We start from the raw sequence: 25,849 nt of genomic DNA, 5'->3' as shown, positions 1-25,849 counted from the left end.
TGTAACATCTTAGGGGATTGATCTGTGAATCCAGGAGATAAGCTCTAAGCAAGGTGTCTGGTAGTTACTCGTTTTTAGCAGCCTTGAGGTCAAGATAAATGTATTGGTTTGTGCTTGTGTTGGGGCAGCTGTCATTATTCTATAGGTAGCTAAAAATATAACACTAATTAAAGTTGGAATCTCATTAAATGCAATGCAGTTGACATCTATGTGAAGAAATGTGTAAAATGTATATGAACAATCAATGACAGCTGCCGTCCGCTATCCATGAACGATTCAATTAACTTCTTTTTTCTAATGATGTATTTCAGGTTGAATGGTTTAAGAATGAAGAACCAATTGATGCCCTGCAGGACGAAAATGTTGACACTAGGGCAGATCACAACCTCATCATACGACACGCCCGTCTGTCTGATTCTGGAAACTACACATGTATGGCATCCAATATTGTTGCTAAAAGGCGGAGCGCATCGGCTACAGTGGTGGTGTATGGTCAGTATCTCCATTTGCTATTTTTTACACCCAACATTACATTTAGTAACAGAAATATACGGGAACCAAAATGTATTAAAATTATTACACAATTGGTATCAATTTTATTTTTCACTTAATAGTCAAAAAAATCTGAAAAAAAATCTCCCGAAATGTCTTGTAAGTAACATGAATTGAATACTTTAACCATGCAAGTTTCAATGGAGAGAAGGATTGGATATGGTGAATATCAAATCCAAATCCTTTTGTCTGCAGGAATATAAGATGCTGAAAGAGGTGAATGGAGCCAACTTACTCCTCTCTCCAAAGGAAGAACATATACATGCTCGGAGAAACCAATCAGAGGAGTAGGGGATCTAGAGAGATGGCAGTTGTCAGGCAGCTATCACATATATAGAATATAATATAGCATGGTATAGCTCAGCCTAATTAGAAAGAATCCGTCAGCAGATCTTTGAAAGACAAATCCAGCAATATGTTTCCTCCATGACAGAGAAATCAGGATTTGAATTGATATGCAATTAATACTGAAGATCTATTTGTAGATCTGATGCCTCTGTCACTTCAGCTCTGTTTCCTGCCTAGTGCTACCTCCACCTTTTTGACTAACATCTCCTTTGTCTGAAGTCACACAGCAAAGAGAATATGAGTCAAGCAGGATGAGCAGAAACTGGGCAGGGAATAGAGTCGGAGTGACAGAGGCTTCAGATCTACCATAGCTCTTCAGCCTCATTTGTATATCAATTCAACCACTCTAATGGAAGAACAGATTGGCTATGTAAAGGTAAGGCTGGACTTGTGTTTGAAAGAACTACATGCATGAGAAATTTTGCTGACAGATTCCCTTTAAATTGTCTATATAATAATAATCTTTATTTTTATATAGCGCTAACATATTCCGCAGCGCTTTACAGTTTTGCACACATTTTTCATCACTGTCCCTGATGGGGCTCACAATCTAAATTCCCTATCAGTATGTCTTTGGAGTGTGGGAGGAAACCGGAGTACCCGGAGGAAACCCACGCAAACACAGGGAGAACATACAAACTCCTTGCAGATGTTGTCCTTGGTGGGATTCGAACCCAGGCTAACCACTGAGCCACCGTGATTGGTGTATAGATAACCACTCCATCATAGGAATGAGTATATTCAACAAAATCAAACATTACATTTTTGATCAATATGCACAACCTCCATTGTATAACTGGAGAATGGACGATAAAATGCAAAAAAAAGATGAATACGATTAAAAAATAATCTTTATTGATATTAATAAAAAATAGATAAAAAAATATAAAGAATGAAGCTTCTAGAACCACGAAAAGAAGAACACAATGAAAGGGACAAATGGTAAGTACCAAAAAAATGTATACGCACTTAGGGTATTACATCAAAGATGAATCACAAAATAGAGCTACTCCAGATGATAAGTAAAATTTGATATGCAATAAATTAAGTGCAAAGTGCACAACATGAGATATGGAGACTGATTAAATACCCAATATATCAAAAAATAAAAAACAAAATGAAAAACGTGCCCATAAATTATGTATTCACAAAATACAAGGTAAATATCTCTTAAAAATAATTGAATGAATAATACTTTATGAAAAAAGTGCAAAGTGCATACATGTAAATGCAATGATTAGGCAAAATGTGAACAGAAAACTAATAAAATGGCATGGAAAAAATAGCTGCTGTGCAAATAGCAGAGGGTATTTGGTCAGACAGATGGAAAAATTGCTCAAAAAATGGAAGAAAATGCCTATAAAGTGCTAGAGATGAAGGTCCCAAATGCAGCATGTTCTCTCCCCGACAGCGCCGTTTCGCAAATGCTTCCTCTATGGGGCGTGGTCCACGTTGACCATAATCTCATATGTATGGCTAGTTCCAATTGAAAAAAAATTGGGCTAGAGCATATGTTGGTATAAGTACAATGCATAGGTGTACATTCATACTGTGGCCATTTAGCAAGCATAACCTAAGATAAAAACAAAAGAGCAAATACCTTGCAGTAAATAAATAGTAATAGTGCATGGAAAGAACATAAGGTACTTAGTTAACATTATTTTGATAAAAAAGTAAAAGTCATCCCACCACAGCAATGTGTACCCTAACAATATTAACAGCTCACAGTCATTATGATTTCCATCAAATGTCTTCATGACATGTTAGGTGATTCTTGTAAAGTTCTCCTCTTTCAGTTATTCCGGGACTTTCTGTTTGATCCTTAGTTCACATGTGAACAGTCTAAACATTTGAAGATGTTTTTATAAATCTCACCACATCCGCAGCCCTGTTCTGCTATTTCATTCATTATAAAATCATGAAAACCACCATGGCTGGGAATGTCATCCATATATTTATCTTCTCGTGTATAAAAACTTGATGGCTTATCCATATTTAATAAGGGCAGCCTTTGGACCACAAGGCTTTTTCTTCCAACTGGGCTCATGAATCATGAATCATCATCTTTATCTTTGTCTGTACACATGTCTACGGTCTACCTAAAAGGTGTGACATATTGTTGCACTCTTTGATGTCCACCATGAACTCCATGGCATTTTACAACGTGCCTCAGGATGCCTTTGAGAATGAGATCTTATGCCTTAGCTGTATAACTTCTAAAATCTGAATTATATAACCAGGTTTGGGAGAAAAGGTCATCTACATTGATGCAATCTTGCCAAGCATGACCTAAAAAAGAAAGATACTTATCTCTGGTGAAGCTTTCGTCTCTTTAAAGATTCCATTCAGAATGTAAGCCATAAGCCTGCTTCATCCCTAAGCATATGGCTAGCTGGATGTGCTATCTAAAGCAGTATTACTTTTCACAGGCCAAAGAACGATAAGCCAACTTTTCTGTCTATTCATTGCATAACCATGCATTTCAATGACTCAGTGTTGGAAATTATTGTACTTTCTTCTACTGACTTAGACATTTGGATGACAACTTCTTGCATTTTTTTAAATATATCTACTTACTAGACCAGAGCAGGTGACATCCCAGGTGTACCTTGCCTGTAGAAAAGTAGGGTCTTTCTACTCACATCTCACATAACAAAGCAAAACTGCCTTTGCTGTATAGAACAGTATAATGTGTACATGAACTGTCAAGATTTTCATGCTGTGCAACTTCCCATCTATTCTTTTTTGGGGTAAACATTTTTATTACTATTCACCACTATGTGAGCTGGAACATACTATTCTCTCCCCCACACGATTAGCATTTCATCTGCAGTGCGTGCCTGCTGTTTGTCTAACGGGAAGCCTGCCTCTGTGTTATGCCTGTGTGCCGGTTGACAGACTAGAGAACAGGAGCAGAGAGACAAATACTTGACCTCACTTTTCTGTTACTTTTCCAGCTTCTCTGCTGCCAGACTAGAGATGGCTTTCACTTGTCAAGTAGCAGTTTTCAACCATATTCGCAGGAAGGAAACACTAAATGCCAGAAAGTTGTAGTGATTTTTGAAGGTGTAGCAACATAATTTGTAAATAAAGAATAGAGAAATAAAAAAATATAAAATCATGTAGCCTGTATAAAAGCTGAGGCAGGGAATGCAGCACAATAACCATTTTGAGGTGAATCTAGATAATGAGAGGATGTCACACGTCACAGCTTAGCAAAACAAAAAGGAAGAAAATGTAAAAAAAAATTGTGTATGTGTGAAACTTTATGTGGATGTATCTACTGTATGTGTGTGAAAAAACAGCTGTGACAAACAATTTCCACACGGATTGGATACAGTCCTAGGAGACCTCAGAATATTAGTCTTTTCAGGTCAAATGGAAAAAAAAATGCATGCCGATACAGCTACAGTAGCGTAGCTCCAGGTGAGCCCCCTCAGATCACAAAGCCCGGGGCGACCGCCCCCTCTGCCCCCTACCAGTAGCTACGCTACTGGCTGCAATACTAAGATACCCCATATCCACTGCTTTACTAATAATTGCCAATCTGGGGAGGATTCAACTGCTGGATGCCCCACTGGTTTCAGAAATATGGTCCAATGTCTTCTTTTAGAACTGATTGGTGGTTGAACATGCGGTTGAAGTGATCTAACAATCGCACTGCCATTCAATTCAATCTCTATGGAACTGAAGGAAACATTGACTGCACCTCTGAACGGGTTCCATAAATTTACTGAATTGTCTCTATTATCCTCATTGAGATTGAATGGCATTGTATGGAGCATGTATGATTGACCAGCGCTCTATTAAAACTCTTCCCATGATTGTCGAATGAAGGGGAATGGGAGTCCTCGGACCCATGTTCTAGTAATTGTACAATGACGCATACAGCAGACCTTAAGTTTAACACATCACAAGCCACTGAAATAGACACATTAAAGAAGAACTCCTCTTCCTCCCATCAAAGTTTTTATCCTCTTAATATATATGAATCATCATATTATATAGCACTGTGTACTTACAATTGCTCATTTTGCCTTTCTATCGAGAACATTCTTCTGGTTTCCATTAGGTCTATTACATCATGTGATTAATAACAGGCTGGCTGATTCCTTCTAAGCTCTATGTAAGAACAGGAGTTCAATTTTCACTGCATGAATCATCAATGCAAAAATTCCCTGGCAAGTGGTGGAGCTGAGCAGCTGGGTCAGGAGTTCAATGGGGGGATGACTCATGCAGGGAAAAGAAACTTCCTGTTTCTATATAGAGCAGAGAAAAGAGAATTATCTTTGTAGAAGGGCAAAATGAGCAATTGTAAGTGATTGCAATTTATTACAAGAATAAAAGCTTTAATGGGAGTGCTTCTAGTTACACTTTAAATAGCTATATACTTGTACTTGTACTATATGCAGGTACCTCTTCTAGAAAAACCAAAAGATTTTTTAAAAAATTGGTTTTGTGCCGCCATATTCTGAGAACCATAACTTTAATTTCTTTGTTAAAGCTGTACAAAAGTGTGAGATGTACATAGCAAGCTGCAGTGTTTATTAGTACTGTTTCGAGTACCGTAAATATGACTTTTAGATCACTTTTTATTATTATTATTATTATTGTTAGTAGTAGTAGTAGTAGTAGTAGTAGTGGTAGTGGCAGTAGCATTATTTTATCAATTTTTTTAAGATAGATGATGGAGAATAATCGATTGTAAAAAAAAAATATGATATTCATAGTGCGGGATGAATAATGTTGCAGGGTACTGTAAAGTAGTTTTTTTTTTACATAGACTTTGAAGCCAGTTCCTCGTTTAAATCCACTTTTAATGATGTTTCAAATACTCTTGAAGTACACTTTGATGTGGATTTTCAAGTCGATCCTTTTCAAATTCCATGCAATAAAACTTCATTTGAACAGACCCTAAAATACATGGAAGGTAGCTGAAGCAGCATCGCATAAATGACTCCTTGAACTCCAGAAACTTTGACCATTGGCCTTGAGTTTTTGACAGTCTGGAAAACCTCTATTCTAAGGCCTGGTTCGTATTGCGTTAGAGCAGTCCGTTCAATGCATGCGTTAAATGGACGGCGCTAATGCTACTCTTATTTTTGATCGAGTTATGCGATCGCACTAGCGCAGATGCTCCATCTGCGCTAGCAGTGACGGACCCTCAAATGCTGCACACCGCGTCCAATGGTCCGTCACAGAATGACGGTACATCGCTAACGCATGCCGATTATGACATGCGTTAGCGATGCGCTACGCTATGCCAGTCTATGGGTGCATTAACGCATCCGTTACATAGCGTTAATGCCACTATGTAACGGATGCGTTAAACACAGCGTCATAACGCAATATGAACCCAGCCTATTTTAGTAGAGGGCTAGAATGTGCCATATACAGCATAAACTTGTTGACAAATAAGTTCCAAGCCGGAGCTCTAGAATTTTTTGACCACTTATTTGTGTTTTTTTTTACGTTTACAGTTCTGCTGTCAATTAACTGCTGGGACTTGCGGGAGGGAAATTAGCCATGGAACAAGAAGTTCAAATTCTGTTATTCTATTAATTACTACAATTACCAGAATGTTACGCATGATGCCTGCTTGTAATAGAAACCAGTATGTGGTGGAGAGATCCAAAAATACCTGAACCGCAGTTCCATGTGATCAATATTATTTACACTGTATCCCACTGTGTGAAGCCTTGAGGGATTTCAGAATCCACTTCTCTACAATTCAAGCCCAGCTGTGTCGGCATCAGGCTAAAGTATGGAGAAGAAACGTGCAGACAGCCCCAGTGTGTGCGTAACACCATGTACCGGCAGCCTATTGAGCAGTCCTGGGGCGTCTGCATCACATGTGCGTCATTCTTCACTGTTCTGGCTCTGACAGATGCACATTTAAAGGGAATCTGTCAATCATCACAGCACCCTGGTAACATTTACATCACACAGCAGTTTTAACTTTACAACAGAGCTACCTTATAAGGACTAACTTCATGACAGGTATAGCACTGGGAAAATGTGAGATACAATAATACCCAAAGCTAGTTCCTTGAAGCATCTACTGTTGTTGGAATACAATATTTTTTGTTCATTTATTCCTGCAGGCACCTATAGCCTTTTAACTAGTTCAGCACATGTTCATTTTCCCGCTTTAACAACCCTTTTCCTTTGGATATTCACATCATTTTTAACTCTTTTTTGTGATACATGGGAATTCATTTGTAAGTTAAATATTTTTACATATATGAGGTTTTTTTATGCTATCAGGCAAAAATCTAAAGAAAACATTTATTAGTTTTATTTTGTCTCTTGATTTCTTTAATCAGCTATTTTTTTAAATGTATGTCACATACTGTACTTGCTATAAAGTATTTAAAGAGCTTTGGGGCATCTTAATATATTTATACATTTTCATTGTTGCTGATTTCCCCCTGTGACTGGGACTGGTATATTAACCCCAGTGACAGGGGAAACTTAATTATTTTTAATAATTTTACTCACTTATATAGTGCCATTAATTCCACAGCGCTTTACAGACATAATCACTCTCATCATTGGGGCTCACAATCTACATTACCTATCAGTATGTCTTTTTGAAATTTAGCCTTTTTCCTATATCAGAGCTGACTTGATCTCCTAGGATCCAGAACCTCCTGCTTCCCCCCTACACCTAACCATATTATTAATAATTCCAGAGGAGGAAGAACTGTCAGTGCATCATAAGTTATAAACACAACTGTTGGTTCAGTATTATTTATCCAGTGATGGAGACAGCAAACATGGTAAAAATCCAAGTTTGCCTTTTCTTTGGGAAGTCTGGCTGTCTATTCAAACTGGCTTCCTGACTCCACAAGTACACAACCTTGTGCAGGCCACTTACTCTGCACTGATGTTTTACAATGTCACTTCTGAGATAAGTGAGGACCGTGTAGACATTTTCAGTTTATGGGTAGTCCCGAAGTAGTTGAGTAATTAAATATCAAATATTGTTTCTGAATTACATCTATCATATAAATTAGGTGACACAACACATACTCAAGGGCCACATAAGGCTAACAATGCATTACTGTGTGGCCTTATCCCACTGGTCATAGTAATGTTTGCTTTCTGGTGACACACATGTTTTTTCCATATTTAAGAAATGATAAGTAGTGCATAGATTGGTGTAAGGATGACAAATACCATGTGGACTCTGCAGTCATTTCTTGAACCCCAATGCAAATGCATACATATTAATGCCATGTGGATTAGTGGCCACTTTAATCAAATAGTACTGGCATTCCACGGTAAGATTGACATTTGCTACACAAGTATATCAGCAGAATTATGCCTTCTGTTTGGCACTCCAGAAAGATAAAGTGTAGAGGTTGCCATGCAAGTGTTTGTGTTTTTGTTCATCCTAGATTTATGAGACTACAGTTGTGGCCAAAAGTATTGACACCCCTGCAATTCTGTCAGATAATACTCAGTTTCTTCCTGAAAATTGTCATGATCACGTGTGTCAGGACGCGGATGATGTCGCAAGGCGAACCCATGTGACACACGTGACCCTGGATACACCGCCTCCAGTGGGGCGAATTTAAATAATAAAACCGTGCAGGTGGATACGCCGCCTCCACCTGGCGAATTTAGGTATTACACGTTAATAAACAATAATCAAATGATAAAGGGGGAACCTGGGAAACTTTAACAATGGTGGGCCCTGCAATAGGGAAAAGGGAATTGGAGACCTCCTGAGCTCCCCTGAGCCAGTGTCCCTGCACTCCTAACGTTCCCTATGCCGGTTTCGCACCGGGCGCCGCACGCGTACCTCAACGCCCTAGCTCGCCCTGACCCTAAACCCTCACTAGGGAATAGGTCGGTGCGGAAACTAATCCCACCACTGCACTAATAACACACATGAGGAAAGAGACAATACAGGGGAAGCACCACTTAGCTTTGCTCTGTTGCGTGCGCTCCTAGCAACAGAGCCCTCCACCTGAGTGCATCTTCTCCTCCACCTGGATCCATCACCATAACAGGATCCTTCACCTTAGTGCAGCCTTGGAGCAGAGTCCAACACCAGTTGCAGCTGCTTAGAACCAGAGTCCCAAGGATGAGTTCAGCTGCTGACACGAAGTCGAGCATGCTTGAGTCCAGCTCAGCGGCCAAGTCCCACATGGTGCGTGCCACTCTCCATAGTCGCCACTCCACCAGCCCATGCAGACACTTCCCGCTGACACCATCACTGCGACTCCACCACGCCATGCCAGCCCTTCGTCCAGACACCATAGCTGAAACACATCCCCCCTGGCTAAGCTGCGCAGGACTCCTCACCAGCTCCATCCTTCCTCCAGGCTCTCCAAAAACAGAGTGAACACAAACTCACAATATCACAGGCAGTGATTGCACACCTCTAGCACACCTTTATAGGGTGTAACACCTGATACATGATTAAGTGCACAAAACCTAAAGTGCAATATCAAAACCACCACCGGGGACAGTCAAGACACCTTGGAACTTTCCAAAGTAAAAAAAGTTCACCCAGTGATTTAAAACTGTCAGATCACTTCAGATCATGACAAAAATGATTGCAAACACAAATTCTTTGGTATTATTATCTTCATTTAATTTGTCTTAAATTAAAAAACACAAAAGAGAATGAAGCAAATAGCAAAACATGTATCATTTCACACAAAACTCCAAAAATGGGCCAGACAAAAGTATTGGCACCCTCAGCCTAATACTTTGTTGCACAACCTTTAGCCAAATAACTGCGACCAACCGCTTCCGGTAACCATCAATGAGTTTCTTACAATGCTCTGCTGGAATTTTAGACCATTCTTCTTTGGCAAACTGCTCCAGGTCCCTAATATTTGAAGGGTGCCTTCTCCAAACTGCCATTTTTAGATCTCTCCACAGGTGTTCTATGGGATTCAGGTCTGAACTCATTGCTGGCCACCTTAGAAGTCTCCAGTGCTTTCTCTCAAACCATTTTCTAGTGCTTTTTGAAGTGTGTTTTGGGTCATTGTCCTGCTGGAAGACCCATGACCTCTGAGAGAGACCCAGCTTTCTCACACTGGGCCCTACATTATGCTGCAAAATTTGTTGGTAGTCTTCAGACTTCATAATGCCATGCACACGGTCAAGCAGTCCAGTGCCATAGGCAGCAAAGCAACCCCAAAACATTAGGGAACCTCCACCATGTTTGACTGTAGGGACCGTGTTCTTTTCTTTGAATGCCTCTTTTTTTCTCCTGTAAACTCTATGTTGATGCCTTTGCCCAAAAAGCTCTACTTTTGTCTCATCTGACCAGAGAACATTCTTCCAAAATGTTTTAGGCTTTTTCAGGTAAGTTTTGGCAAGCTCCAGCCTGGCTTTTTTATGTCTCGGGGTAAGAAGTGGGGTTTTCCTGGGTCTCCTACCATACAGTCCCTTTTCATTCAGACACCGACGGATAGTACGGGTTGACACTGTTGTACCCTCGGACTGCAGGGCAGCTTGAACTTGTTTGGATGTTATTCGAGGTTCTTTATCCAACATCCGCACAATCTTGCGTTGAAATCTCTTGTCAATTTTTCTTTTCCGTCCACATCTAGGGAGGTTAGCCACAGTGCCATGGGCTTTAAACTTCTTGATGACACTGCACACGGTAGACACAGTAACATTTACGTCTTTGGAGATGGACTTGTAGCCTTGAGATTGCTCATGCTTCCTCACAATTTGGTTTCCCAAGTCCTCTGACAGTTCTTTGGTCTTCTTTCTTTTCTCCATGCTCAATGTGGTACACACAAGGACACAGGAAAGAGGTTGAGTCAACTTTAATCCATGTCAACTGGCTGCAAGTGTGATTTAGTCATTGCCATTACCTGTTAGGTGCCACAGGTAAGTTACAGCTGCTGTTAATTACACAAATTAGAGAAGCATCACATGATTTTTCAAACAGTGCCAATACTTTTGTCCACCCTCTTTTTATGTTTGGTGTGGAATTATATCCAATTTGGCTTTAGGACAATTCTTTTTGTGTTTTTTCATTTAAGACAAATTAAATAAAGATAATAATACCAAAGAATTTGTGTTTGCAATCATTTTCAGGAAGAAACTGAGTATTATCTGACAGAATTGCAGGGGTGTCAATACTTTTGGCCACAACTGTAAAAGAACACTAAGTCATGTCTGCAACCTCATATAGAATTCAAGGAAGAAGAAGCCCTTCATTCTTTCGATAAGTAGGAGTCTTAAAAGTTGAACCGGGCAAGAATATTAATGGCATATACAGTACCTTCAATACACCATAAATGTCTCAAACGGTAATACCTCTTAAAATATATTGTGTCCTTTAGCACTGTTTTAATCCGACAATGTGGCCCTAGGGCCAGGAGAGATTGTGCCCCCCAGCTACTGATCACACACTTTCGTAGACTACTGTTCTTCAAGTCATATGGCTTTAAACCTACTATTGATTCGCCTCGAGGGTCCAGGAGGAATTGCATTCAGCAGGAGACTTTACACAGCTACAAAGCAAGTGGAAAATGTCAAAATGAATATTCATCATTTTTGTGCTTTTATTTCCTAAATGGGTCAGAACTCTCTATGAATTATTTTCAATTTATTTTATAGGGTTTGGATCTCCAATGAAATTTGACAATTACCTACTCTAGTATCCTATATAATAAATCAACAAAATAATAAAATATCCTAGCTTCTATTATACAGCCCGACAGTTTAAGGGGTTATCTGGGAACAGAAAAAGGGTTTCCTTTTTTTTTTTCTAGAATCGTACCAAGCTTGTTTATGGGTCAGATCTCCTATTGTAACTCAGTCTTAGTAACAGGAATCTAAGAATTAAATAGTGTTCAAAGGTGGATATTCAATGGATTATTGGGTAAAATAGGCATAATCTGCATCTTTATGGACTTATGCGCATTCATATACAAATCAAGCAATGGACGCATGTACAGATCAAACAACTCGTGTGTGTCATGCTAAAATTGGGGATCCATGTGATTCTGCCACAATTTTTTTTCAAGTACAAAATTCAATAAGCAAAAAGCATTCATGTTGCAAGTGAATATGTAAAATTCTCGACATTTTGATCTAGATATTAACCCATTACTGCCATTGGACGGAATAGTACATTGTCATGATCCAGGTTGGATTATGACAGATAAATGCACTAGTAACCTTTTTTTTCCTTCAAGCCTTTGGCTTTAAGGTAGTTTTGCCCCCGGTGGCCATTAGGGTCATTGCACTGTGGCAATTTTAGTTCTAGCTTTGCCCCGGTGGCCGGTAGGGTCATTGCACTCTGGTTTCTTTAGTTCAGTGCACGTGATTATCACTAACAGGTGTGATTGCTCTGGTTTAACTATATAGGTGTGTCTTGTTCTCTCACTCACTGTTGGTGATATTGCTCATTTCCAACCAAGTCTGGTGGAGGAAGGAACTACTGAGAGAAGTTCCTTGCAGCTTTGGCAGAGCTCTGGTGTAGTAGCTTCAGGTGGAAGCTGAATTCTGGTGGTGGACTCTGTTGCTGGGAGCAAGAGCAACAGAGCAAAGCTAAGTGGTGTTACCCCTGTTTTGTAACTTTCCTTTTGTGTGTTTCAGTGCAGTGGTGGGATTAGTTTCTGCACCATCCATTTCACTTGAAAGGGCTAGGTGCAGGGCGAGCTAGGGTTTTTAGGTTCCTGATCGGCGCCCGGTGCAGAACTGGCCTAGGGATCGTTAGGAGTGAAGAGACACTGACTCAGGGGAGTGCAGGAGGTCTCCATGTCCCCATTCCCTATCGCAGGGCCCTCCATTGTATCAGTTTCCCTTTATTATTTAAATTCGCCGTGCTGGAGGCAGTGTATCCAGTTATACGTGTAATTCTGAAATTCGCCTGCTAGAGGTGGTGTATCCGGCTGCACGTTATATTATTTAAATTCGCCCTGCTGGAGGCGGTGTATCCAGGGTCACGTGTGCCATAGAAATTCACCCTGCTGGAGTTGGTGTGTCCAGTCACACGTTGACCATCACATACATCTGATGGAAGTACCCCGCTTTGATGTGGGCTCCGGCGGTGAGCCTACCTCAAAGCCGGGACATGTCAGCTGTTTTGAAAAGCTGACATGTGTCCGCAATAGCCACGGGTGGAATCACGATCTACCTGTGACTATTAACTAGTTAAATGCCGCTGTCAAACTATGACAGCGGCATTCAACAACGCTTCTGGAAATCCAGCCGGAAATGCTCTCAAAGGTGACCTGCATCACATTATTACGGGCCACCAGTGTGTCAGCATGACAACCAGAGATCTCCTTTTGACCTCTATGGTTGTTGATGCCGGATTGCTATTAGCGCCACCCTGTGGTCGACGCTCATAGCAATGCATTAAATCTGCTACATAGAGGCGATTTAAGCATTGACTCTATGTAGCAGAGGCGATCGAGTGGTGGCAGCTTCTAGCCTCCCATGGAGACTATTAAAGCAAGCCAAATGTAAAAGAAATGTTTTTAAAAATATGAAAAAAATAAAAACATAAAAGTACAAATCACCCCCCTTTGCTGTATTCAAAATAAAACAATACAAATAAAATCAAACACAGACATATTTGGTATAGCCGTGTTCAGAATAGCCCAATCTAGAAAAAAAAGGATTAACCTGATCGCTAAATGGCGTAGTGAGAAAAAAATCAAAACACCAGAATTACATTTTTTTGGTTGCCGCAACATTGCATTAAAATGCAATAATGGGCAATCAAAAGATCCTATCTGCATCAAAATGGTATCATTAAAAACATCAACTCTGCACGCAAAAAAATAAGCCCTCACCCAACCCCAGACCATGAAAAATGGAGACGCTATGGGTCTCGAAAAATGGCGCAATTTTTTTTTTTTAGCAAAATTTGGGATTTTTTTTCACCACTTAGATAAAAGAGAACATAGACATGTTTGGTGTCTATGAACTTGTAGTGACTTAGAGAATCATAATAGTAGTTTCAGCATTTAGTGAACCTAGCAAAAAAGCCAAACAAAAAAACAAGTGTGGGATTGCACTTTTTTTGCAATTTCACCGCACATGGAATTTTTTTCCCATTTTCTAGTACACGACATGGTAAAACCAATGTTGTCATTCAAAAGTACAACTCGTCCCGCAAAATATAAACCCTCACATGGTCATATTGACGGGAAAATAAAAAACTTATGGCTCTGTGAAGTAGGGGAGCGAAAAACGAAACCGCAAAACCGAAAAAAGCTCTGGTCATTATTAAAATATAGGAAATAAAATATGTGTAGTATACTGTTCCAGTCTTGCTGATATAAGGCAAGAGAAAATAGAGGAGATCACATAAAACTATAGGAGCAGCTCCAATGTTCCCATGAATCCAAAAGACAGGAGTTTGCAGACATAGATACAGCCAGATTGGATTCAATTCTATATCAGTCCCCTCCTAATGATATCGTTAAAGAGGTTTTTCACTACTTTAACGTTGATGACCTATCCTCAATTCTCCAGGTCTGGCTACGATGATACCTAACTTGCAGTAAAAAATTCAGAAGTTTATAAAAACAAATCTTTGGTTTGTATGGCCATTTTCCAAGTCTTGTAACATTTTTATTTTTTCAGCGAATGAGCTGTGAGAGGGATTGTTTTTTTACATAGCAAGCTGATGGTTGTACAGATACTAATGTGGGTGAATTTAACATTTTTCATTTCATTTTCTAAGGGTGCAGTTGTGACTGAAAAATTGCAAATTTGCCATGTTGTTTTTTTTTTCTTGTTCTTTTAGCAATCAAGTCAATTAATCTTATCTGTTTAGACAAAGATTGTTTATAGACTTGAAGATCCCAAATATATATATTTCTGGGATGGGAAACAATTATATTGATTAAAATTGTTATATATTCAATTCTTATATATACATATATTTAAATTTGAGAATTAAAAATAAATTGTTTTCGCTTTATTATTTAGACCTCTTATTGGAACCTGCAATTGTCTTATCGCTAGAGTTGAGCGATACCAGCCGATACTTGAAAATATCGGATCGGAATGGATCGGCCGATCTTAAAAAAAAGTATCGGTATCGCCGATTCCGATACCGGGAACCAATGCAAGTCAATGGGGCCAAAATATCGGAATTAAAAAAAACCCTTTCTTTCCTTGTAGGTTAATTCTACATGAAGAAAAACAACTAAGAATAATGTAGAATGTATTGTGGGAGGTGGAGGAGACATTAAAGCCATAGAGGTTTAGCCCAATCAAATGGAATAGCAGGAATTAAACTTTTTTTTTAAAGACGTTAGGAGTTACAAAGATATTGACTATGTTAGCCTCATTTATATTTTGCCAGACATGTATGTCTTCTTCTTCTTTCTTCTTTCTTCTTCTTTCTTATTCTTCTTCCTTTTTTTACCTTCTTCTTCTTCTTCTTATTCCTTTTTTTACATTCTTCTTCTTCTTCTTCCTTTTTTTACATTCTTCTACTTCCTTTTTTACATTCTTCTTCTTATTCCTTTTTTTACATTCTTCTTCTTATTCCTTTTTTAAATTCTTCTACTTCCTTTTTTTACATTCTTCTTCTTCCTTTTCTTACATTCTTCATATTCTTCTTATTCAACAATTATTATTCTACATATTCAACTTCTTCATCTTCTTCCTATTCTTCTTCATCATATTCTTATTTGTGTCAGGCATTCCTGTAGTTGTTATCTAGAAAAGTTAGAAGTTTACACCTTCCGTTCTGCCTGTCACAAAAGATTTACAACAGGATTTGTCCGCGTTCAGTTTGGCCTGCAGCAGCAGGCCTTTTCCAGGGGCACCACGAGGAGGAACGGACTCACCCCCATACACTGCTTAGTCTTCTTCTGCTTATTAATAAGATAATATTATTTGCTCAGAGTATTAGTCTTATGCTTAATGTTCTTCTGCTTTGTTTTTTTATGCTTCTTTGTCTTCTCTCTCTTGTTGTTCTGCATCTTGGTGGTTGTCTTCCTGTTCTTTGTCCTCTTGAACCAGCTGACGGTACTGGCACCCGGAGGGGCAGCAGAAGGAACAAGAGCCAATGGCACTACCGAGGACCAGCTGACGGTGCTGGAACCCGGTTACTAAGCAGGAGGTACCTGTGCTACAAAGCACTACCAAGGACCAGCAGACGTTGCCGGAACTCGGATACCGAGATGGAGGCACCTAGGCCAAAGGCTTTGCCGAGAACCAGCTGACGGTGCTGAAACCCGGATGGGTAGCATAAGCTGCAAGAGCAAATGGAAATAGCGAGGACCAGCTGACAGTGCTGGCACCCGGAGGGGCAGCAGAAGGAATAAGCCAATGGCACAACCGAGGACCAGCTGACGGTGCTGGAACACGGTTACTAAGCAGGAGGTACCTGTGCTACAAAGCACTACCAAGGACCAGCAGACCTTGCCGGAACTCGGATACCGAGATGGAGGCACCTAGGCCAAAGGTTCTGCCGAGAACCAGCTGACGGTGCTGGAACCCGGATGGGTAGCATAAGCTGCAAGAGCAAATGGAAATAGCGAGGACCAGCTGACAGTGCTGGCACCCGGAGGGGCAGCAGAAGGAATAAGAGCCAATGGCACAACCGAGGACCAGCTGACGGTGCTGGAACACGGTTACTAAGCAGGAGGTACCTGTGCTACAAAGCACTACCAATGACCAGCAGACGTTGCCGGAACTCGGATACCGAGATGGAGGCACCTAGGCCAAAGGCTCTGCCGAGAACCAGCTGACGGTGCTGGAACCCGGAGGGGCAGCTGAAGTTACCCCTGAAAAGCAAAGTTGGCATGCCGCAAGCTGGCCGCAGTTGCCAAATCACACAGTCCTACAGGGGGTGCTTGTCCTACTGGCACTACGGAACAAGCCTTTCTTACCAGAACCCGCAGTCCACATAGGAAGCACCTAAACTGCTGGCACCCTAGCCTCGGCTAACCCAACCGCAACACGACATGGCAACTTGGGGTGGCAAACTGACATTGACACTTCCCGGAAACAGCAGGCAGGGCTGGAACCAAGCTGGGCAGGAGGGAGTACCCGTGCCAAAGTCAGTTATGAGCAGCAACTGGCGATGTTGGAGCCCAGGGACAAGCACTTAGCAGGCTGAGGCCTGATGTGCTGTCAATTGGGAGGCAGCAGGACAGATTGCCATCAAAACAGCAGGGGAACAGCTGACGTTACTGAACCCCACAAACACAGGAGCTAGTGTTTTACTCTGTGAAGACGGCACTTCCGAGCAACAACTGGCTGTGTTGAAGCCCAGGGACAAGCACGGAGCAGGCTGAGGCTGCATTGAAGAAATTTTAAGATCGGTTGTAGACTTCTACTAATTTTAACCAAGCTCCACTTAGGCCTGTGGCTTCACTGATTTTCGTAATTCCCCTGTCCTCCAAACCCGCCAGTTACAGCTCCGAAGTGGCGTCTGCACAATCCACACTTGTTCCTGTGTTACAGGTGTTCAGTCCGGTCAGTTAATCCCCTGATGTGTGTCCGAATGTGGACAGAGCAGGCGACATTGCCGGACACACATCAGGGGATTAACTGACCGGACTGAACACCTGTAACACAGGAACAAGTGTGGATTGTGCAGACGCCACTTCGGAGCTGTAACTGGCAGGGTTGGAGGACAGGGGAAATACGAGAGACAGTGGAGCCACAGGCCTAATTGGAGCACGGTTAAAAATCAGTAGTAGTAGGACTGTGTAGGCAGCAGGAGACTTTGCCATCCACAAAGCAGGGGATCAGCTGGCGTTACTGAACCCCACTGAGACACGGGAGCAAGTGTCTCTTTCCGTGTGGACGGCACTTCCGAGCTACAACTGGCTGTGTTGAAGCCCAGGAAATAGGAGGGTGTAGGCAGAGGCCTACTGTCTTTGGAATGCGGAGACAGCAGGAGAGACTGCCATCCACACAGCAGGGGATCAGCTAACGTTACTGAACCCCACTGAGACACGGGAGCAAGTGTCTCTTTCCGTGTGGACGGCACTTCCGAGCTACAACTGGCTGTGTTGAAGCCCAGGAAATAGGAGGGTGTAGGCAGAGGCCTACTGTCTTTGGAATGCGGAGACAGCAGGAGAGACTGCCATCCACACAGCAGGGGAACAGCTGGCGTTACTGAACCCCACTGAGACACGGGAGCAAGTGTCTCTTTCCGTGTGGACGGCACTTCCGAGCTACAACTGGCTGTGTTGAAGCCCAGGAAATAGGAGGGTGTAGGCAGAGGCCTACTGTCTTTGGAATGCGGAGACAGCAGGAGAGACTGCCATCCACACAGCAGGGGATCAGCTAGCGTTACTGAACCCCACTGAGACACGGGAGCAAGTGTCTCTTTCCGTGTGGACGACACTTCCGAGCTACAACTGGCTGTGTTGAAGCCCAGGAAATAGGAGGGTGTAGGCAGAGGCCTACTGTCTTTGGAATGCGGAGACAGCAGGAGAGACTGCCATCCACACAGCAGGGGAACAGCTGGCGTTACTGAACCCCACTGAGACAAGGGAGCAAGTGTCTCTTTCCGTGTGGACGGCACTTCCGAGCTACAACTGGCTGTGTTGAAGCCCAGGAAATAGGAGGGTGTAGGCAGAGGCCTACTGTCTTTGGAATGCGGAGACAGCAGGAGAGACTGCCATCCACACAGCAGGGGAACAGCTGGCGTTACTGAACCCCACTGAGACACGGGAGCAAGTGTCTCTTTCTGTGTGGACGGCACTTCCGAGCTACAACTGGCTGTGTTGAAGCCCAGGAAATAGGAGGGTGTAGGCAGAGGCCTACTGTCTTTGGAATGCGGAGACAGCAGGAGAGACTGCCATCCACACAGCAGGGGAACAGCTGGCGTTACTGAACCCCACTGAGACACGGGAGCAAGTGTCTCTTTCCGTGTGGACGGCACTTCCGAGCTACAACTGGCTGTGTTGAAGCCCAGGAAATAGGAGGGTGTAGGCAGAGGCCTACTGTCTTTGGAATGCGGAGACAGCAGGAGAGACTGCCATCCACACAGCAGGGGAACAGCTGGCGTTACTGAACCCCACTGAGACACGGGAGCAAGTGTCTCTTTCCGTGTGGACGGCACTTCCGAGCTACAACTGGCTGTGTTGAAGCCCAGGAAATAGGAGGGTGTAGGCAGAGGCCTACTGTCTTTGGAATGCGGAGACAGCAGGAGAGACTGCCATCCACACAGCAGGGGATCAGCTGGCGTTACTGAACCCCACTGAGACAAGGGAGCAAGTGTCTCTTTCCGTGTGGATGGCACTTCCGAGCTACAACTGGCTGTGTTGAAGCCCAGGAAATAGGAGGGTGTATTCAGAGGCCTACTGTCTTTGGAATGCGGAGACAGAAGGAGAGACTGCCATCCACACAGCAGGGGATCAGCTAGCGTTACTGAACCCCACTGAGACACGGGAGCAAGTGTCTCTTTCCATGTGTACGGCACTTCCGAGCTACAACTGGCTGTGTTGAAGCCCAGGAAATAGGAGGGTGTAGGCAGAGGCCTACTGTCTTTGGAATGCGGAGACAGCAGGAGAGACTGCCATCCACACAGCAGGGGAACAGCTGGCGTTACTGAACCCCACTGAGACACGGGAGCAAGTGTCTCTTTCCGTGTTGACGGCACTTCCGAGCTACAACTGGCTGTGTTGAAGCCCAGGGACAAGCACGGAGCAGGCTGAGGCTGCATTGAAGAAATTTTAAGATCGGTTGTAGACTTCTACTAATTTTAACCAAGCTCCACTTAGGCCTGTGGCTTCACTGATTTTCGTATTTCCCCTGTCCTCCAACCCCGCCAGTTACAGCTCTGAAGTGGCGTCTGCACAATCCACACTTGTTCCTGTGTTACAGGTGTTCAGTCCGGTCAGTTAATCCCCTGATGTGTGTCCGGCAATGTCGCCTGCTCTGTCCACATTCCCATAACTAGTTATGGGAATGTGGAGCTGTAACTGGCGGGGTTGGAGGACAGGGGAAATACGAAAATCAGTGAAGGCACAGGCCTAAGTGGATCACGGTTAAAAATCAGTAGTAGTAGGACTGTGTAGGCAGCAGGAGACTTTGCCATCCACACAGCGGGGGATCAGCTGGCAGTGCTGAACCCCACTAACACTTGAACGAATGTGTTTGGCTCTGTGGAGATGACACTTCTGAACACCAACTGACGCTGTTGTAGCCCAGGATTAGGCGAGGAGCAGGCTGGGGCCTGTTGCTTTTGGCAGGTGAAGGCAGCAGGAGACTTGCCATCTCCACAGCAGGGGAACAGCTGGCAGTGCTGAACCCCACTAACACTTGAACGAATGTGTTTGGCTCTGTGGAGACGACACTTCTGAACACCAACTGACGCTGTTGGAGCCCAGGATTAGGCGAGGAGCAGGCTGGGGCCTACTGGATTTTGGCAGGTGTAGGCAGCAGGAGACTTGCCATCTCCACAGCAGGGGAACAGCTGGCAGTGCTGAACCCCACTAACACTTGAACGAATGTGTTTGGCTCTGTGGAGACGACACTTCTGAACACCAACTGACGCTGTTGGAGCCCAGGATTAGGCGAGGAGCAGGCTGGGGCCTACTTGATTTTGGCAGGTGTAGGCAGCAGGAGACTTGCCATCTCCACAGCAGGGGAACAGCTGGCAGTGCTGAACCCCACTAACACTTGAACGAATGTGTTTGGCTCTGTGGAGACGACACTTCTGAACACCAACTGACGCTGTTGGAGCCCAGGATTAGGCGAGGAGCAGGCTGGGGCCTACTGGATTTTGGCAGGTGTAGGCAGCAGGAGACTTGCCATCTCCACAGCAGGGGAACAGCTGGCAGTGCTGAACCCCACTAACACTTGAACGAATGTGTTTGGCTCTGTGGAGACGACACTTCTGAACACCAACTGACGCTGTTGGAGCCCAGGATTAGGCGAGGAGCAGGCTGGGGCCTACTGGATTTTGGCAGGTGTAGGCAGCAGGAGACTTGCCATCTCCACAGCAGGGGAACAGCTGGCAGTGCTGAACCCCACTAACACTTGAACGAATGTGTTTGGCTCTGTGGAGACGACACTTCTGAACACCAACTGACGCTGTTGGAGCCCAGGATTAGGCGAGGAGCAGGCTGGGGCCTGTTGCTTTTGGCAGGTGAAGGCAGCAGGAGACTTGCCATCTCCACAGCAGGGGAACAGCTGGCAGTGCTGAACCCCACTAACACTTGAACGAATGTGTTTGGCTCTGTGGAGACGACACTTCTGAACACCAACTGACGCTGTTGGAGCCCAGGATTAGGCGAGGAGCAGGCTGGGGCCTACTGGATTTTGGCAGGTGTAGGCAGCAGGAGACTTGCCATCTCCACAGCAGGGGAACAGCTGGCAGTGCTGAACCCCACTAACACTTGAACGAATGTGTTTGGCTCTGTGGAGACGACACTTCTGAACACCAACTGACGCTGTTGGAGCCCAGGATTAGGCGAGGAGCAGGCTGGGGCCTACTGGATTTTGGCAGGTGTAGGCAGCAGGAGACTTGCCATCTCCACAGCAGGGGAACAGCTTGCAGTGCTGAACCCCACTAACACTTGAACGAATGTGTTTGGCTCTGTGGAGACGACACTTCTGAACACCAACTGACGCTGTTGGAGCCCAGGATTAGGCGAGGAGCAGGCTGGGGCCTACTGGATTTTGGCAGGTGTAGGCAGCAGGAGACTTGCCATCTCCACAGCAGGGGAACAGCTGGCAGTGCTGAACCCCACTAACACTTGAACGAATGTGTTTGGCTCTGTGGAGACGACACTTCTGAACACCAACTGACGCTGTTGGAGCCCAGGATTAGGCGAGGAGCAGGCTGGGGCCTACTGGATTTTGGCAGGTGTAGGCAGCAGGAGACTTGCCATCTCCACAGCAGGGGAACAGCTGGCAGTGCTGAACCCCACTAACACTTGAACGAATGTGTTTGGCTCTGTGGAGATGACACTTCTGAACACCAACTGACGCTGTTGGAGCCCAGGATTAGGCGAGGAGCAGGCTGGGGCCTACTGGATTTTGGCAGGTGTAGACAGCAGGAGACTTGCCATCTCCACAGCAGGGGAACAGCTGGCAGTGCTGAACCCCACTAACACTTGAACGAATGTGTTTGGCTCTGTGGAGACGACACTTCTGAACACCAACTGACGCTGTTGGAGCCCAGGATTAGGCGAGGAGCAGGCTGGGGCCTGTTGCTTTTGGCAGGTGAAGGCAGCAGGAGACTTGCCATCTCCACAGCAGGGGAACAGCTGGCAGTGCTGAACCCCACTAACACTTGAACGAATGTGTTTGGCTCTGTGGAGACGACACTTCTGAACACCAACTGACGCTGTTGGAGCCCAGGATTAGGCGAGGAGCAGGCTGGGGCCTACTGGATTTTGGCAGGTGTAGGCAGCAGGAGACTTGCCATCTCCACAGCAGGGGAACAGCTGGCAGTGCTGAACCCCACTAACACTTGAACGAATGTGTTTGGCTCTGTGGAGACGACACTTCTGAACACCAACTGACGCTGTTGGAGCCCAGGATTAGGCGAGGAGCAGGCTGGGGCCTACTGGATTTTGGCAGGTGTAGGCAGCAGGAGACTTGCCATCTCCACAGCAGGGGAACAGCTGGCAGTGCTGAACCCCACTAACACTTGAACGAATGTGTTTGGCTCTGTGGAGACGACACTTCTGAACACCAACTGACGCTGTTGGAGCCCAGGATTAGGCGAGGAGCAGGCTGGGGCCTGTTGCTTTTGGCAGGTGAAGGCAGCAGGAGACTTGCCATCTCCACAGCAGGGGAACAGCTGGCAGTGCTGAACCCCACTAACACTTGAACGAATGTGTTTGGCTCTGTGGAGACGACACTTCTGAACACCAACTAACGCTGTTGGAGCCCAGGATTAGGCGAGGAGCAGGCTGGGGCCTGTTGCTTTTGGCAGGTGAAGGCAGCAGGAGACTTGCCATCTCCACAGCAGGGGAACAGCTGGCAGTGCTGAACCCCACTAACACTTGAACGAATGTGTTTGGCTCTGTGGAGACGACACTTCTGAACACCAACTGACGCTGTTGGAGCCCAGAATTACGCATGCCGCATGCAGAGGCCAATGGGCAGCAGTTTTTATGGAGGTTGTTGACTACTACTGATTCTAACCATGCTCCACTTAGGCCTCTGGCTCCACTGTCTCTACTATTTACCCTGGCCTCCAACCCCGCCAGCTACATCTCTGAAGTGGCGTCAGCACAATCTACACTTGTTCCTGTGTTACTGGTGCTCAGTCCCGTCAGTTGATCCCCTGATGTTTGTCCGGCAAGTTCGCCAGCTCTGTCCTCATTCCCACTACTGGTTATGGGAATGTGGACAGAGCAGGAGACCTTGCCGGACACACATCAGGGGATAAACTGATGGGACTGAGCCACAGGAACACAGGAACAAGTGTAGATTGTGCTGACGCCACTTCAGAGATGTAGATGGCGGGGTTGGAAGCCAGGGGAAATAGTAGAGACAGTGGAGCCAGAGACCTAAGTTGGGCACGGTTAAAAATCAGTAGTGGTTTGAATGTTGATGGAGCTGGTGACTTTGTCGTCCACACAGCAGGGGATCAGCTGGCGTTACTGAACCCCACTAACACAGGAGCTAGTGTGTTTCTCTGTGCAGACGACACATCTGAGCGACAACTGGCTGTGTTGAAGCACAGGGATTATAGTTCAGGTGGTAGAAAAATGAACACACCAGCAGACCTGGATACAGTTGCCAACCACTAATTTAGTCTGTAAGAGGAATGGCAAAGTCTTTGGAGATCCAGGCCTTGTTCATTTTCAGAAAAGTCAGCCGGTCAACATTATCGGAAGATAGTCGCGTGCGACGGTCTGTTAGTACACCACCTGCGGCACTAAAGACGCGTTCCGATAATACACTGGCAGCAGGGCAAGCCAGCACCTCCAATGCATACTGGCTAAGCTCTGGCCATGTATCCAGCTTAGAGACCCAAAACTTGAAGGGGGAAGAGCCATCTGGGAGTACAGCGACAGGGCAAGACATGTAGTCTGACACCATCTGACGGAAGCGTTGCCTCCTGCTGACTCGAGGCGTCGCTGATGGTGTAGACAATTGTGGTGGACACACAAAACTTTGCCACATTTTGGCCATAGTGGTCTTGCCTTGTGCTGCGGCGCTGCCTCTGCTCCCTCTTTGTGCAGAGTTTCCTCCACTGCCTCGACGCACAGAGCTGCTTTGTAAAGCACTAGCAACAATGCTGTCGGGTGGAATGGAAAACATTATGGACTGCACCAGTGACTCTTCGTACTCCCGCAGTTTATGCTCCCGGTTCAACGTTGGTATGAGCCTTTGTACGCTTTCCCGGTAGCGAGGATCTAGGAGGGTGTACACCCAATAATCAGCCGAGACGAGAATGTGGGCGATGCGGCGGTCGTTTCTCAGGCACTGCAGCATGAAATCAACCATGTGCTGCAGACTCCCAACTGCCAAAGAACCGCTGTCCCCGTTTGAGGCGTGACCTCGGCCTGCTCTGCATCACCCCACCCTCGCTGTACATACTGAGTAGAGGTTTGTGTACCTTCCTCCTCCATCGACTCCTCCTCATCCTCCTCACAAAGTGTCCCCTGCCTAGGCCTTTGTGAGGAAACACATAGCGCAGACTGTCCAGAAGCAGATGGCATTTGGGACTCCTCATCCTCCACCTCTTCCGAAACCTCATCCCTTAGTGCTTGCAGTGTTTGTTGAAGCAGGCAGATAAGGGGGACAGTCATGCTGACTAGTGCATCATCTGCACTCGCCATCCGCGTGGATTCATCGAAGGCACGCAAAACGAGGCAGATGTCCTTCATAGAGGCCCACTCAATGGTGCTGAAGTGTGAACGGCGCACAGTGCGACTTGTTTGCGCCTGATGCAGCTGGTACTCCATGACTGCTGCCTGCTGCTCACACAACCGCTCCAACATATGTAACGTTGAATTCCACCGGGTGGGTAGGTCACATATGATGCGATGTTCCGGAAGGCCAAATCGTCGCTGCAGAGCAGCGAGGCGCGATCTTGCCGTGCTGGAACGCCGCAAGTGAGCGCACTCTATGCGGACCTTGTGCAACAGTGCATCAAGATCCGGATAGTCCCTCAGAAAGCTCTGCACGACCAAGTTAAGCACATTTGCCAGACATGGGATGTGTGTGAGGTTGCCTAGGCCAAAAGCTGCCACCAGATTTCGGCCATTGTCACACACTACCAAGCCCGGCTGGAGATTCGCTGGCCCAAACCACACATCGCTCTCCTGCTTGATAGCATTCCAGAACTCCTGCGCTGTGTGGCTTCGATTCCCCAAAGAAATTAATTTGAGAACAGCCTGTTGACGTTTGGCCATGGCTGTGCTCATATCGGTCATAACAGGCTCCTGTTCTGCTGTTTCTGAGGAACTTGAGTAGGAGGAGGAGTCTATGTGTACAGACTGGAGTCCTGCAATCCGTGGCGTTGGAAGAACACGTACTTCGCCACTCTCCAGATCTGTACCCGGCTCCACAACATTGACCCAGTGGGCAGTGAGGGAAAGGTATCGTGACTTTCTGATGACACAGCTTGCATTTGACAAAGCAAATGTCATCTGCAACTGTGTCAAAAAAGGACCACGCACTGCAAGTCTTGGGAGCGCCCGTTTTGCCTTTGGAATGAGGAATGCTCCTAATGGGTGCCAAAGTGGAGGGTACAGGCAACCAAGTCTTCCCCCTCCCTCTGCCTCCTGTTTTGGCCGGTAGGGGAATCTCTTCCTCCGAGCTGCTCCCATCACCTTCCTGTTCCTCACGCCATGATGGGTCAAGGACCTCATCATCTTCCCTCCCCTCTTCAAACAGCTGCTTCTCCGGGGTTGTCTCGCCAGCACCGTACGCACCAGAAAGTGGCAACTGAGTCTCGTCATCATCTGATGCGTACTGAGGTGTGCTGACCATAGGCACTGGCCCACTCGCCTCTTCAGATTCAGAGGGACAAAGAAGTTGCGCATCACTGCATACTCCCTCT

At 45.1% G+C, this 25,849-nt stretch overlaps 1 protein-coding gene across 3 annotated transcripts in view; it reads left to right on the top strand.

The window, feature by feature from the left end:
• Positions 1 to 25,849, top strand: part of UNC5D (unc-5 netrin receptor D) — a 941,164-nt gene that overhangs the window by 522,803 nt on the left and 392,512 nt on the right. For all 3 annotated transcript variants that reach the window (XM_073569039.1, XM_073569040.1, XM_073569041.1), the window contains exon 5: positions 312 to 492. In XM_073569039.1, coding sequence (XP_073425140.1) covers positions 312 to 492 — 181 coding nt within the window. The remainder of the gene's footprint in view (positions 1 to 311; positions 493 to 25,849) is intronic.

The sequence above is a fragment of the Dendrobates tinctorius genome, unplaced genomic scaffold (assembly GCF_039654945.1).
Source record: "Dendrobates tinctorius isolate UK_male_01 unplaced genomic scaffold, ASM3965494v1 ptg000022l, whole genome shotgun sequence".
In the NCBI taxonomy this organism is placed as follows: domain Eukaryota; kingdom Metazoa; phylum Chordata; class Amphibia; order Anura; family Dendrobatidae; genus Dendrobates; species Dendrobates tinctorius.
The sequence above is the reverse complement of the archived record's forward strand: the minus strand, read 5'-3'. Positions and strand labels throughout refer to the sequence as shown.